We start from the raw sequence: 13,711 nt of genomic DNA on the forward strand, positions 1-13,711 counted from the left end.
TCTAACAGCAGATTTGTGAGGAGCTCGCTTTTAAATGCAGCACTGGGAAGTATTTTACCGCTGTTCGCCTCGGCGCTCTCAGGCGCTGTGGGTGCAGCTGTGCTTGTGTGGGCGCCGACCAGTATAGAAAAAGGTGGGCGCCAGCATTTCTATTCACTGTCACTGCACATGCAGTAGGGAGGGGGGAGGAAGACAGCAGCATTTATTTGACTGAGTGGAGCGATCATGACGACTAAACCGCCTCAGCTCATAAGTGCGGCATTTCCAAGTCCAAGAAAAAGAAAATAACCATCATATTCAGAACTAAAAGGACCTCTAAAGAAGCAGAAAACAGTATTTTTTGCTAAAAAAAATAGTTTAAGTTAATAAATTTAAAAATATGGGACATCAAAAAACTATTTTGTGAAGACTTTTTTCCAAACCACGGTGGGGTTTGCCTTTAAACAAACGTTAAAGGCCTCAACACACTCCCAAGAAGAATTTTCCTTCGCACAAAATAGTCTATTTAAATGTAGATATACTTAGTCTGCTTTAAACATTTGCTTTTTATATGTGGCAAACTTAAAATGTTCCAATTTAGTCTAAAGTATTCAGATAATATACTTCTTACACCAGTGTGCTGGTGGGAAATGACCCATTCTGTGATTTAAAAACATTCAGCATCTCCAGGATATCAGCTCTGTGTTCATCCAAACAGCCCCTGATAAAACACTGAGTAGTTAGGAATATAAAAGATCATAAAATACAATTTTCTTTGTGTTTATTGGATTAAATTAAAGACATTACTGCCATTTAGCCACAGCTTCAGCTCCGTTTTCGGAAAAGTCCCGCCCCTTCAACTGTCTCCACCAATCATTCTTGAAGGCTTAATCACATGTCATCAGTCTGACCAATCAGAAGTGGTTAAAGTATTCACTTTCTTGTTCTGATTTAGCTCGTAAAGTCTCTCAGTTCTAACAAAAATACCAGCTAAAGTTCGTCTTTAGGGGTGAAGCTTTCCACAGAATCCGGTGTCAGACCGTGGAACAAGTGAACAAAACAATGAAGCTCAGAGAAGCGAGTCTGTTTGCCATCTGCTGCACTTTTTTGCACTACATCTCCCATGATGCATTGGGTTAAAGTGTCAGCATCTCAGCGTACAATGGGTTTTCCTTGTTAAACATCTTGAAACCACAACTTATGTCACTTTTGAAAAATTAAAAGTTAAGCTTAAGTAGAAGTAGTAACTACATTTAAGAAAACAGGATAAGGTGAAGTGGCCAACAGACACCATTAAACTAAACTGAATCAATTTAATAATCTAAAAAGAAATAAAACATTTTTGTTGAAGTTTTCAAAGACTTCATCTTTGATTAAGACAAAAGAAAAACTAATAAAGCTTCAACATGTTCACTTTTTGTGTAGCTACAGAAAACATTAACATAATGTTAGTCTTTTTGTGTAAAATGTATCAAACATATGTTGATCATGTAAGTTTTCACAAAATTACAATTGCCTTTGCACCAACATTGAAAAAAAAATTAAAAGCTAAATCACTAGAAAGATTATATTTGGTTTTTAGTGAGGTTACATAAAATTGCATGTTGATAAACTGGAAGAAAAAAACAACTATCAGGGTAAAATTACACATAATTTAGCTGAAAATTATTACAGAAAACTAACTTAACTTTTATTACATCTTTTAGAAAAAACAGCTGCAACTTCCAGCTTTTTATCACAAAAATGCACGTGATATTTCAGAAGGACGTACATGGATACAGACTATAGAGTTTCTCCTTTTTTAAGTTTGGTGTGCCGCGGGATTTTTGTCAAGGATAAAGTGTGCCTTGGCTCAAAAAAGGTTGGAAAACACTGATCTATCCAAAGACTTACAGACCCACTCCAATGAAAATGGCGCTTTTGCTGTTTTTAACATGTTCTTGTGGCATTTTTTTCACGGGGAAGCATTTTTTTTAGGAAAATTATTTAGTATTTTTTATCCATATTGTGATTTAGGAGTTTGCAGTTTGGAAAAGATCGTATTCGGTATGTAAAAACTGTTGGAGGGCCGCAAGCTCCCTGCTCAGCTCCATTCTGATGCATCCGCCTGCAGACAAAAAGATCCGTGAACGTCTTTGTTTTCCTCGTCGGAGCTGGAATCTGGATCAGAACCGGGAAGCTGCTCGCCATTTTTGTTGCATCGCTGACGTTAGCTTGGAGGTGTGTAGACTAGCGATAAAGCATGTAAACACAGAGCTTTCAGCAACAGGAATGGGGGCGGGGTTGCTCCTCGCCACATCTCAGAGGTAACTTTCTAACCAACTCCTGCCGCTCTGCAGAAACTATGTTCTGGCAATAAGATCGGCTAAATGTAGACCACTGGGAACGCTTTGAAAAAAGATCAAAAGATGATCGGAGTGGGACTTTAAAAATACAAAATATCATTTTTTAAATAGAAGTTTACAATAAACAAAATAACAAAAGAAATAAATAATATTTCTCCTCCGTCTGGCATCATAATCAGTTCTCTTTTGGAGTTGTGTGGGCAAATAAACCTGTTTATGTCATCTGTTTGTTTATGACGGTAAAGAGATTTAACAGGTTAATTAGCAGAGCAACAGAGGAGACAGAGTTATTCCCAGCAGGAAAATTAACACCAACGTGGAGTTTAACTCCAGCCAGGAGTCACAGAAGTCCCCCTTTATTTACATCTCATTAAAATAATCTATAGTTCGTCTGCTTTTATTGTTGACCGTCATGTTTACTTTCTTTTATGTTACTTTGTTTATTCTTAGCATGAAAAAGTAAAACAAACCAACAAACAAACAATTCAGATTTTTTTTATTAGTTTAAGGTTGGACTTTATCACTTTGTGAAAATAATAAAATAATGGAATTAATTCAGGAAAAAAAAAAGATTTAGAAAAAATTGGGACCCATAAACTGGATGTTCCCGTGCCGCCAGAGGAATAACACCCCCCCCCCCCCCTGCAAGCACAAACTGCCCACCAACATAACCTGGAGTCAGTATTCTGCAGATGTTTTCCTCATGAATCTGTTTGTTAGTTACAAGCTGCAGGATGCTTTCATTTACCCGACATGATGACGTCTTAGGATTCCTCAAAAAAAAGCAGCAATGATTCAATCATATGAGCTTTTTTGTGGTTGAGTTGTTTTTTTTTTTTTTTTTTTTTGACAAGGGTACGAAAAGTAGAAAAATAAGATTAAAAATTAACAATAACAAAAATCACATTTTCTGTTTCTTGCTTGATCCAGTTTTCCTTTAAACCCCGCTGAAGTGTTATTAGAATACATGCTGGGGTCAAAAACAGTTTTTTCATTAAATCCTGATTACTTCAGGCTTTTGCTGAAAAACAACCAAAAAATAGGAACATTGTGAGGCTGATTAAAGATCCACACAAATGAAAACGGAGCTTTTCCTTGTTTTCTTATGACGGCGGACACATGTAGAAAAAATTAAGCTCTGAGAATTTCTTTCTTCATAATGCAGTTTGTAAAGGATTGTATTTGGGACATAGAAAACACGCTTTCGACGGTAAGGGGAAGTGGGGGCGGGGTTGCTCTGCAACAACACTCCCGTTCAGGACTCAGAGGGGTATTTCCTCCTGCCGCTCTGCAGAAACTATGTCCTGGAAAACGACACAGGTTTTTGGATTTTGGCTAAAAGCCCACAGGGAACATTTGAGAACGGATTAAAGGTGATGGGACCTTTGGGGTTGCTGAGGTGATCCGGAGCTGTTTATCCACAACCTTTGGTGTTTCGACTGAGACGTAAAAACGCTGAAGTCGTCAGATCTGTCTGAACCTTCCTCGCACTGACTCAAATCCACATTGGCTCCTAAAATCAGCTCATGAATCGGAGGACAAGATGACTCCACTCCAGCGGGTTGCAGCTCCTTTGTGGCCCACGCTGGAAAGGCGGCACATCCTGGCGTCAATTACAACGACTCATTTTGCATGAAGAGCCTTAAATTATACATATTGTTTGGAGTCCCTGTGATATTCCCTAATTAGTCTGAATCTTCCCTGGTTTCTCAGCGAGGAGCAGCAAATGAGACCCAGATGTCCAGGGAGAGCTTTGTCTCCTGAAGCTAACAGAAGTGGCTGTGATCTGTCTGCTGCTAGCTGCTGCTGTGTGGGAGTGGGTGTGTGCGTCTGCACTCCAGCGCTTCCCGCGTTCTGCGTCCTGTTCCTGGCACGCCGCACCGGCAGCCTGCTAGCCAATTGCTCCCGTGACCCCGCAGTCTTACCACGCTAACAAGCTGGCGGCCACACATATCTGTGCTGCCGCATCCCTCACGGAGCATCGTTAGCGCTTAAAGCACACATCGGTTTTGGGGATTGTTCTGCACAGGATGTGCGCCTTTTCTCTGCTGCTGAAGAGCCCCCCCCCCTCACCACCACCAAAATGATGGAGTACATGATCACCTGCAGCGCCTGGGAGCCCCTCGTTTAGACCGGGATTCACCTGCGCGGCCGGCAGAGGCCCCGCCCCCGTCCCATCATCTTCACTCTCTGCACACCTCGGCTACCATCACCAGAGCAGATGTCTGCTGTAACCCGGCAGCTCCCTTCACTGTAGACACATGGAGGCGCCATCTGGAGCCGAACGCCGCTCCCCTCCAGACAGGCAGCGTTTACGGGGCCGCGGATGCAAGCAAACGGCGTTTGTGCAAATGAGACACGCAGAGGCAGCTTTGTACGCCAGGATGCCCTCAGCTGTGTCTGTTTGAGTCTTGGGGGCTTCCTAGACTGTTGTGAGAGATCTGCAACATGAGGGATTAGAACCAGCAACTGCTGGGATCAGATACTAAAGGTATGCCGTGATCCAAACCACTGGCAACATTTCAGACCTTAAACCCATTAAAGCTGAAAGTTTTTCTGATTCAAGGGAAGATTTGAACCAAAACCTAAAGATAAAAGTTCTCGTTTCTTGGTCAGGAACGCATTTCAGTCCCATCAAACTCTGTTTGGTGTGAACAAAAACCTCACCATAGTGGACTACTGCTCTTCACAACATCAAACCAGTTTTAAAGTCCCACCCCGATCGTCTTCTGATCTGTTTTCAGAGCGTTCCCAGCGCTCTTCTCATTATGAGGAAGCCGTTTTTACCTGAAATCAAAAAAACGTGGCAGGACAAGGCAACCCAGCTTTATATTTTTTGCTGCAGATTTATTTGAATAAAAACTTCAAGAAACTCGAGTCAAACATGATCGATTGATCTACCTACCTACCTACCTACCTACCCATCCATCCATCCATCCATCCATCCATCCATCCATCCATCCATCCATCCATCCATCCATCCTATCGTTACGTCTTTTGTCATCCTTTTCATCTTTTACTATTGAACATAAACATAACAGCACTGGTTTAGAATCTAAGCTATAAACAAAAATCTTTGCATGAAACGGTCATTTTGCTTTAGGAACTTTGCCTCTGGACGGCAACAGGACACGGTTTTGCACCAGAAGATCCGATGATGCTTTAAACCTTCTGTAATAGTACTAAAGCCCTCTGACAGAAGATAAACCTTTGACCATCATTTATCTTAAAATCCAATATGACCAAACTCAACCATATAAACTAAATGAAACATTTTTTTCTAATCCTTAGCATTTTCTTTCACACCAAAGAGCCATGATGGAGGGATAAAGGAGCCGGAGCCTCAGGTTGGACAGGTGAACCATCAGGGTGACCTGAAACCCAGCAGTGGATCTACAGACGCAGAGATCCAGTCAAAGTTTGGCTTGCATCTCCACTGAAATGCTGTGGTGGGACCTTGGAGAGGAGAAATCCACGAGACTGAGCTGCAAATGTCCAATACTAATAACTTCAAACAGAAAATCATCATCTAAATCAAAGGGGCATTTTTCATCCATGGTTCTGATGCTGTTCCTCCCCATCAGAGACCCTCACAGACCTTCAGCAGCGTCGCCGGGGCAGACAGACAGACAGACAGACAGACAGGCGCTGGATATCATGGCATTGCTCGGGCTACCGAACGGCTTCGGTAAACCCACAACGGACAAAACCAGACATCTGGCAGAGACACAACTCCAGCCAGCAGCAGCCAAAAAACAAGACAGGAGAGAGGGAAGAGGGCGCAGAGAAGATACGGCACGGATGGAGGATGCAGAGGAGCTCCCAGAGCTCAGAGGAGGCGCAAACAGACGGAGGAGGTTGGAAGCAGAGGAAGAGGATGTAGAACACACAATAGAAGGTTTAATGTTCTAACCATGGTAAGGAAACTGCACTCCATCGCTCTCATGCTTAATCTTCCTCTCCTGCACACTGGCCAAATGGTGCTGCACTGAAAGGCCAAACAAGGAGAGAAGGGAGAAGTTAAGGAGAGACACAGGAAGAGGAGGAAAGACAGAGAGACGGCAGGTTAACGTGATGGACGTCATTTAAAAAACTGGTCCTTGGTGGTGGGGGGTCCGGGTTCACACAGGCAGAAAATGTTAATGGGCCCCCTCTCTGAAATGACCCTGCAGCACGCTTTTGTTCAGACTGCTGTGACCCCTGAAGGGGAGTGTGAGCTTAACTAAGCCTCCACTTTCCTGAAACTTAGTAAAAAAAGGTGCGGCAGGCACCAGGAAGCCCCTCCCACCCTATCAGCTGATCGTGTCTGCTAAATTATTATTTTAACACATACTTAGCATTGAAAAAGTCAGTTTTTGCACTTTAACTAACATTCGTCTATGTCATTTTAATATTTGATCTATTTAATGTAATTCTCTCCTGCATGAATGAACATTACTGATTTTTCTAATGCAGCTATAAATATTGTTTTGAGTCAGATTCTTCTAAACTTTTGGATTAAAGTCCCACTCGATCTGTCATGTAAAAAAATCCACTGCCCCACGCCTCGATCTCCAAGCTCTCAGCAAAGCAGAGGCCCCGCCCACAACTCAGGGGTGAATTTCTGACGAACTCCTGCCGCTCTGCAGAAACTATGTCCTGGAAAACGACGCAGGTTTTTAGGATTTTGGCTAAAAAAGGCCAAAAGGGTTTTTGGAGCAGATAAATGGAGTTCATCCACTGCTGTGAAGTAAATATTTACTGTTGATCAGTTTGTTTCATTACAATGAGCACGAATCCACACTAAAATCTGCTTTAAATGGAAAAAAGTATTTTCATCTGTGGTGAACTGAAAGCTTTTTTTCTCCATGGATGCTATGAAGGAGGATGATGAAGGTGTGTTTGACGTTTCTGGTTAATTCCTTTGGATATCCCTGCCATGTTTTAGTTTGATTTTAAAGTATATTTTTGAGGCCCATAAGCGATTTTGGAGCCAAAAATTATTTGCCTGCTCTGATGTCATCGTTCACTAGGCCCAGAATTCCCCCTTCACCCCCTACACCCTCTGGTTAAAGCTGGAGACCCGACTCCAGCTCCCAGAGCAACACGTGGAGACAGATTCTGATTCTGAAGGAGAGCGGCGAGCGGGGGCGTTACCTGCATCCACATCATTGGGCCAACCACTGGACTGGGAGCTGCTGCCCGCCGCTGGGGAACGGCCCGAGTAAAAGACATCATCCACGGGGCTCTCCATCTCACTGTCATCAATGGACTTGCGCTTGGTGGAGCTGAAAGACGGAAAACAGACAACATTTTTTTCCCCACTTGAGTCTGAATTTTAGCAGAAATCCCGACCAAAAGGAGGGCGGAGTCTTGAGGTTTCTCCTTTCTGTTTTCGATTGCAGCCCGAGGGAACAAAGCGTCCCGGCGAGAGCAGCCAGGACGCTAACAGACAGCGGCCTGATGCAGCCTCGTCATCGAACACATCGTTGGTAAAACATGCAGGTCCTGCTGAATTCACACATCTGGGTCCAATCGAGTAAAACGGGGCAGTGAATGTACAGCATGCGTGTGTGGCTTTTGTTGGAGTGCCGTCTGTGTTGCATTAGCATCAAGCCAAATATCCTGCCATGAGTGTAACTACCTCCGTGGGAGACTTGCATAAAGCTCCATTTCAGTCCTGCAGCATCAGGTGAGCAGCAGTCGGGGACAGAAAGAGAGAGATCCCGACACAGATCGAGGATGAGGAGGAATTAGAAGAATTAGTGGGGAAACAGAAAAACAAGGAGAGAAAAACCAGAAAGCACAATCAGAAAGAAGAGCAGGCCAAGTGTTAGGAAAACAGTAAGACTGTTAGCAAATGAGAAGTATTAGCATTAGTACTGGAGTTTTTGTCCCCACTGATGGAGTTTGTACCTGGTAGAAGGGGTGGAGGTGATGGAGCGCCGTCCCAGAGCCACCTGGTTGATGTTGTAGTAGCCGGGGCTGTCCAGGTCTGCCAGGGAGAAATTGGGACCGGTTGCCGTGGCAACTGGAGCTGGGAAACGGGAGCAGAAAGAAAAATACATTTCCGAATTTAACATTCTGTTTCTTTTTTTCCCAGAGCAAGTGCAATCCAGGTAAAGGTGTCACCTGACATGCCCCCCCCCCCCCCCCCACACACACACCATAAGACGCACCTAAAAAGCCTTTATTGTTTTAAAGAAGTCAGTCCACCTTAAAAACCTAGAGCCCCTGAAATATGGATTCAATCTGCTTGAGTTTACTGATGGTAACCCTTGTGCTATCCTAGGTACTTTAACGTTGGGAGTAGGGTCTTCTGGACCCCACAAGACACTGATATGTGATCCTCACTGGTGTCCATGGATTACATGAAATCTTTCCACCTTTATCCACATTTGTCATGGTAGGGAGAACACGTCAAAGTAAGGGTGGGGTCATCTAAGATAACACAAGGGTTAAACCAGTTCAAGAAGTTAAAGCGATTTAGAGAGGAACGCGGTGATCGGTCAACATGTCAATCGAGTTACAAACAAGGTGGAATATTCTGTAATCATGCTAACGTGGCCAACGTGTAGACGTGTTTTCTACACGATTGTTTGATTTATTTCAAACACTGTAGTCAATACAATAAAAATTTCACAAAAAATGTTTCGAACTCATTACAGAAATGATGAAACGTGTCTATTATTTCTAGGGTATGTCTGAACTCCCACCCTAACCCCTATATAGTGCACCATTCTGTAGTGCTGTCCGAATCTACAATTCCAAAATCAAGTGCCCTGGAAACGTCCCAGAAGTGTCTGCAAAAATCCAGCGTGAATCAATGCTCAGTAGATTGGAGAGTGTAGACCACAATGCATTGCATCAGAACATTTTTTACCAAGAAAATGTATTTAAATGTATGTTTTTGATAAACCTTCAACGTTTTTATCTTTAGAAGACTGTGGACTCATAAATAATCGCTCAACGCTTTTAATTAGATTTTAACTTTAATTATATATTATTTAATTAAATCGACAACGTCATATCCGCCTTTAAAAAAAAAGTAGTTAGCACGTTAGTTAGTGTCCGAATTGCTTTTAAAATTCATGGCACTATATAGTTTTATGGAAGCTAAGGGTTGGGGTGGGAATTCGGACACTTCTTGCATGGCTGACACTTCTAATCTGTAGCGTGTTACAAACATGTTCTAGAGTTACTGTGAAGGTAATAAAGTAATAAAGTAACTCTTTTGTCTCATTGTCCCCTCAATGTGTTTTATTTAAGACACACATTCAAAAATAGCCCATTCGTTGACGGTGTGTCTAACGCGGCTAGTCCGGTGCAGAATATTTGATAAATGGATGGCTGATGCATGGCTTGAGAGTTTTCAGATGTTCAAAAAGGGCAAAACATTTTGTAAATGTGCCCCCACATGGGTCAGATTGAACTGATTTTAAAGTTATACCGTTTCTTGAGCTTCCTCTTGATGAAGACCTGCTTGATCAGGAACTCAACACACGTTAAACGAACTTAACATTTGTTTCCCCCAAATCTTCTAAGGAAAGAAAACCCATCGCATTCTTCCAAACCAATGCATAAAGAGGCTTTCTTGGAGAAATTGAACTGATAAAGTCACATCGTATGGGGGGTTGACCTCATACGGGGTCGGGAAGTATCTGTAAGGGATACTGTAAGTTAATTATGACGTATGGGTGATGTGTGGTGTTGCATGGTGGTACAGGTGTGCAGGTGATACTTAAAATCCCATAGGACGCCCAAAAGATGTCCAATCAAACTATACTGATTGTCTAATTTCTAACAGTCGGGCTGCACACAAGGACAACACACATGAACAGCACTAATGGGCTTCTCTGTTCAGTGGAAATCTTCTATATATGAAAGGAATCAGTTTTAGTCGGACCAAAACGTCCTGATAAAGTCCAGAGATCTCCATGCTGGCGCTGACTTTCAAACCATTAGATGAGCTAATGCATTGTGGGTATGTTTTTGGAGCTTTGATGCTCCTCCAAATGTGGCTCATTAATCATCTTAGGTGCTAAAGCGGAGGAGCCGCCCAACATGTGCTCGGGACGGCCAACCGCTTGATTGACGGCGAGGGTTCCAGCGGAGAAAGACTCACTCTGCGACACTCGCACCAGCTCGGCCACGTTCCACACCCCTGAAGTCACAAAGCAGTCCTGGAAACTCAAGTGGCCTGGGAGAAAGAAACACACAGAAGGGAGAGTGTGAGGGCGATCACGACACGGAACATGCATGTTCAGACGGGCATGAACGCTGGAACCGGAGCTGAAAACCAGATGTTCGGACAAGCTTGACATTCACCTGTTTTCTATAACATGCTATAGATGTTTGGTTCCGGAAGAAAATGTCCTTTTTTCCACTGACATACTGTTATGGAACAGGAGCAGGAATCTCCACAGAATAATAAAGATAACGTCACGAATTTGGAATCGTTTTCATGAAATTTGATGGTGACTTTCATTTCTGCCTCTTAACCTTCATGGCCATCTCTTTCAGTTTTAAACCTGCTTTGGTATTTCACTGGATTCTTGACACCCATCTTCCCACAATTCCCAAACCTTTATTGCATTTTCTGTGTGTGGCAGAAATGTCCATTGTATGCTCAATGTTCACGCCTGGCTTTGGTTCTCCAACGTTCTCCTCCTCGTAGCCTTTGTTTGTCTTTGCCCGTCTGCAGAGTCTTGGTTCATCAGCACCTCCTGATGTTCTAAATTGAAGAATCATTTTGTGTTTATTAACAGATTACTTACAATTTTGAATAAATGAAATGTTGGTAAAGACTCTCATTCAGTCTTCTGGAATTATTTTTTTAAGTCGTTGAGAAAGTGTCTTGGATTAGAAGTGAAATGTCTTTAATTTATCATTTGTGAATTATTTTTTAAATAAAGTTCCTGTTCATGTTTTTGGTGTTTTTAAGGAGTTCTCGTAGCATTTTCCTGATGATCTTACTCAGAAAATGGCAATTCTGAGTATTTCCTTACTCATTGTGAGGAAGGAGCAGGTGAAAAAGATCGTATTTGTGACGTAGAAAAAACGCTGGGCGGGGCCGCGAGCTTCCTGCTCCGCTCCATTCTGATGCATCCACTTCCAGACGAATAGATAAATGGACGTCCTTGTTTTCCTCGTCTGAGTTGGAATCTGGATCAAAACTGTACGGATGGTTAGATCTGATAAGCTAGCCAGAGTGTAAACAGAGAGCTCTCAGCAACGGTGAGGGAAAGTGGGGGTGGTTAGTGCTCTGTGCGCCATCAGTGCCACTACCAACTCACATGTGAACTCCTAATGAAGTCCTGCCGCTCTGCAGAAACTATGTCCTAGAAAACGACACAGTTTTTGGGGATTTTGGCTAAAAGTGTCATCATCATAATTAAAAGACGACTGGGAGGGATTTGAAAATAGATCCAAAGATGATCAGAGTGGCACGTCGGGGAAAACTCCAAAGTCCTGGATTTGGGTCGACCACTACACCATCCTCAACACTTTTTATGCATTCTAACATCAGAATTAGGGCTGCCTGATATAATGTTTTTTTTTTGATATAGTGATCAAAATAACGATATAACTTGCGATACATTAATAAATAGCAAAACATTATTTCCATTTCATAGCAGCAGGTGGGAAACTGACATCAAAAGGGTCCATCCGATTGGTCAAATGCATAAATGGATTCATTTGACTCGTTGAATACTTCTAGCTGCCATAAGATTGTTTTACACATTTAAAGTGACCATTAATCACAATTTTCAACCACTTTTGCGATATGCGTCTTGCATAGCTTGAGATCGCGATCACGATAAACTTGCGATTCCTAGTGCAGGCCAACTCAGAATGTTTTTCTTTTTGAAAATCAATTCAGGATTTCTTCTCTTTGACTCCAAACTCTCCCCTCGGATGACCTGAACAGTCTTCTAAACCTGCTGAGGGCTGTTTGACCTCCTTTGACCGTCAGGTCTTCCCGTCGGTCTCTGTCTACTGCGCCTCACGCAGCTCATCGTCTCTGCAGGAACCTGATATTGAACCGCCGTGACGTGAATCAGGCCTGCAAGACATTTGCAGATCATGGCTGGGCTACATTAAAGCTCTCCAGCGCCGTTTATAATCCATCTTTTAATCCATAGAATATCTTCTTTGAGTCCTGGTTTGGCTGCTGACTTGGCCGGATGAACCTGTGTTTCCGGCTTCGCTAAAGGTGAAACAGAATAGAGCTTTAGTTGTCTATGAAGACTCATCCATCACCCTGTCCTCACTGTTTAATTTTCTTCTTTCACCCCCCCCCTTCCCTCCTTTCCCTCCATTTCTCCATCTTCTCCTCCGCCTCTCCATCCCTGCCCAGGGTTAACCGCAGCGGGGACGCCGCATGAGGTCAGCAGTCGGCTCGGCAACGGCCATGTGTTTCCCATCTTCCAATAACGTCAGCGTGATTTATGAGCGGCCCGCCGAAACCAAGCACAGCCCCCACGGGCTCTCCTTACCATAACAATCGGGCCGACTGCAGCAACAAACAGAGAGGCCGGTGTGTTTTTGGAGGCGTGCGTGAACGTGAGCGGCGTTAACCGAGCTTCTCAGGTCAGGCATGCACGCGTTGGAGCAGTGAGACACTCACCATTTGCCGGGGGTTTGACATCTGTGTCTCCTTGCTGGTTTGAGTTGTCTGATTGTCCTGATTGTTCTGGAAACAGGATAAAAAAACAGAGGAAAAAAGGATGAGACGAACTGGAGATGCATCATGGTCAGAAAGAAGTTGGAAGAACTCCACAAAGTTCTTTGACTGCTGATGCAAACAGGTGTGAATCCGAGTCAACAGTCATTCCCGTCATCTCTCTGAAGGCTTTTTCTTTACACCAATCACTGTGCAGCTTGAAGAAGGAGCCAGAAGCCTAATATTTTCAATGCTCTCATGGACACTGAAGGGTACTTGTACAAATATACATGGGGAGGTTCTGTGAACGCTTCAAGCTGAAACTTTGGAATGCACTGACATCCAAAACTCCCATCAAAACCTCCTGGTTTTCCACCGTTGAGGCGTAACTGACAGTTTGGACATTTGGGATTCCCAGCAGGGCGTGGAACCGCCTCAACAAGCCGTTTTTCTTTCGTTCTTCGACCTATTTTTTTGTTGGATTTTCAACTCGATGGTGAAAACTGTGAACGGAACGTTTTACCTCAACCTGTTCCGGGGTTTTTCTGTCTTTAAAGGCTTCTTTGTCTTTGAGGTGTGACTGTGGTTAAGGCGGTAGAACAGCTTTCAAAGATGGAGGCTGAAACATTTTTACTACAAGCAATAAGAAATGAATAAATTACAGATTTTGCCCTTTAGTTTGATCCGATTTTAAGTCTAGTTGCTTTGATCATGTTTTTTCTAACATAACCATTTGTATCAT

General features: G+C 43.1%; 1 protein-coding gene across 47 annotated transcripts in view; it reads right to left on the minus strand.

Annotated features, from left to right (window-relative positions):
- The window catches only part of nfixb (nuclear factor I/Xb), a 179,126-nt gene that overhangs the window by 26,161 nt on the left and 139,254 nt on the right, over positions 1-13,711 (minus strand). For 22 of the 47 annotated variants that reach the window (XM_078951146.1, XM_078951169.1, XM_078951153.1 and 19 more), the window contains 6 exons: positions 12,934-12,999; positions 10,429-10,503; positions 8,220-8,340; positions 7,948-7,983; positions 7,461-7,591; positions 6,238-6,312 (listed from right to left, as the gene is read on the minus strand). In XM_078951146.1, coding sequence (XP_078807272.1) covers positions 6,238-6,312; positions 7,461-7,591; positions 7,948-7,983; positions 8,220-8,340; positions 10,429-10,503; positions 12,934-12,999 — 504 coding nt within the window. The remainder of the gene's footprint in view (positions 1-6,237; positions 6,313-7,460; positions 7,592-7,947; positions 7,984-8,219; positions 8,341-10,428; positions 10,504-12,933; positions 13,000-13,711) is intronic. The other 25 variants (XM_078951184.1, XM_078951170.1, XM_078951148.1 and 22 more) reach the window with 3 other exon arrangements.

Source organism: Oryzias latipes, chromosome 8 (assembly GCF_053564925.1).
Source record: "Oryzias latipes strain Hd-rR chromosome 8, Olatipes_Hd-rR_3.1".
In the NCBI taxonomy this organism is placed as follows: Eukaryota; Metazoa; Chordata; class Actinopteri; order Beloniformes; family Adrianichthyidae; genus Oryzias; species Oryzias latipes.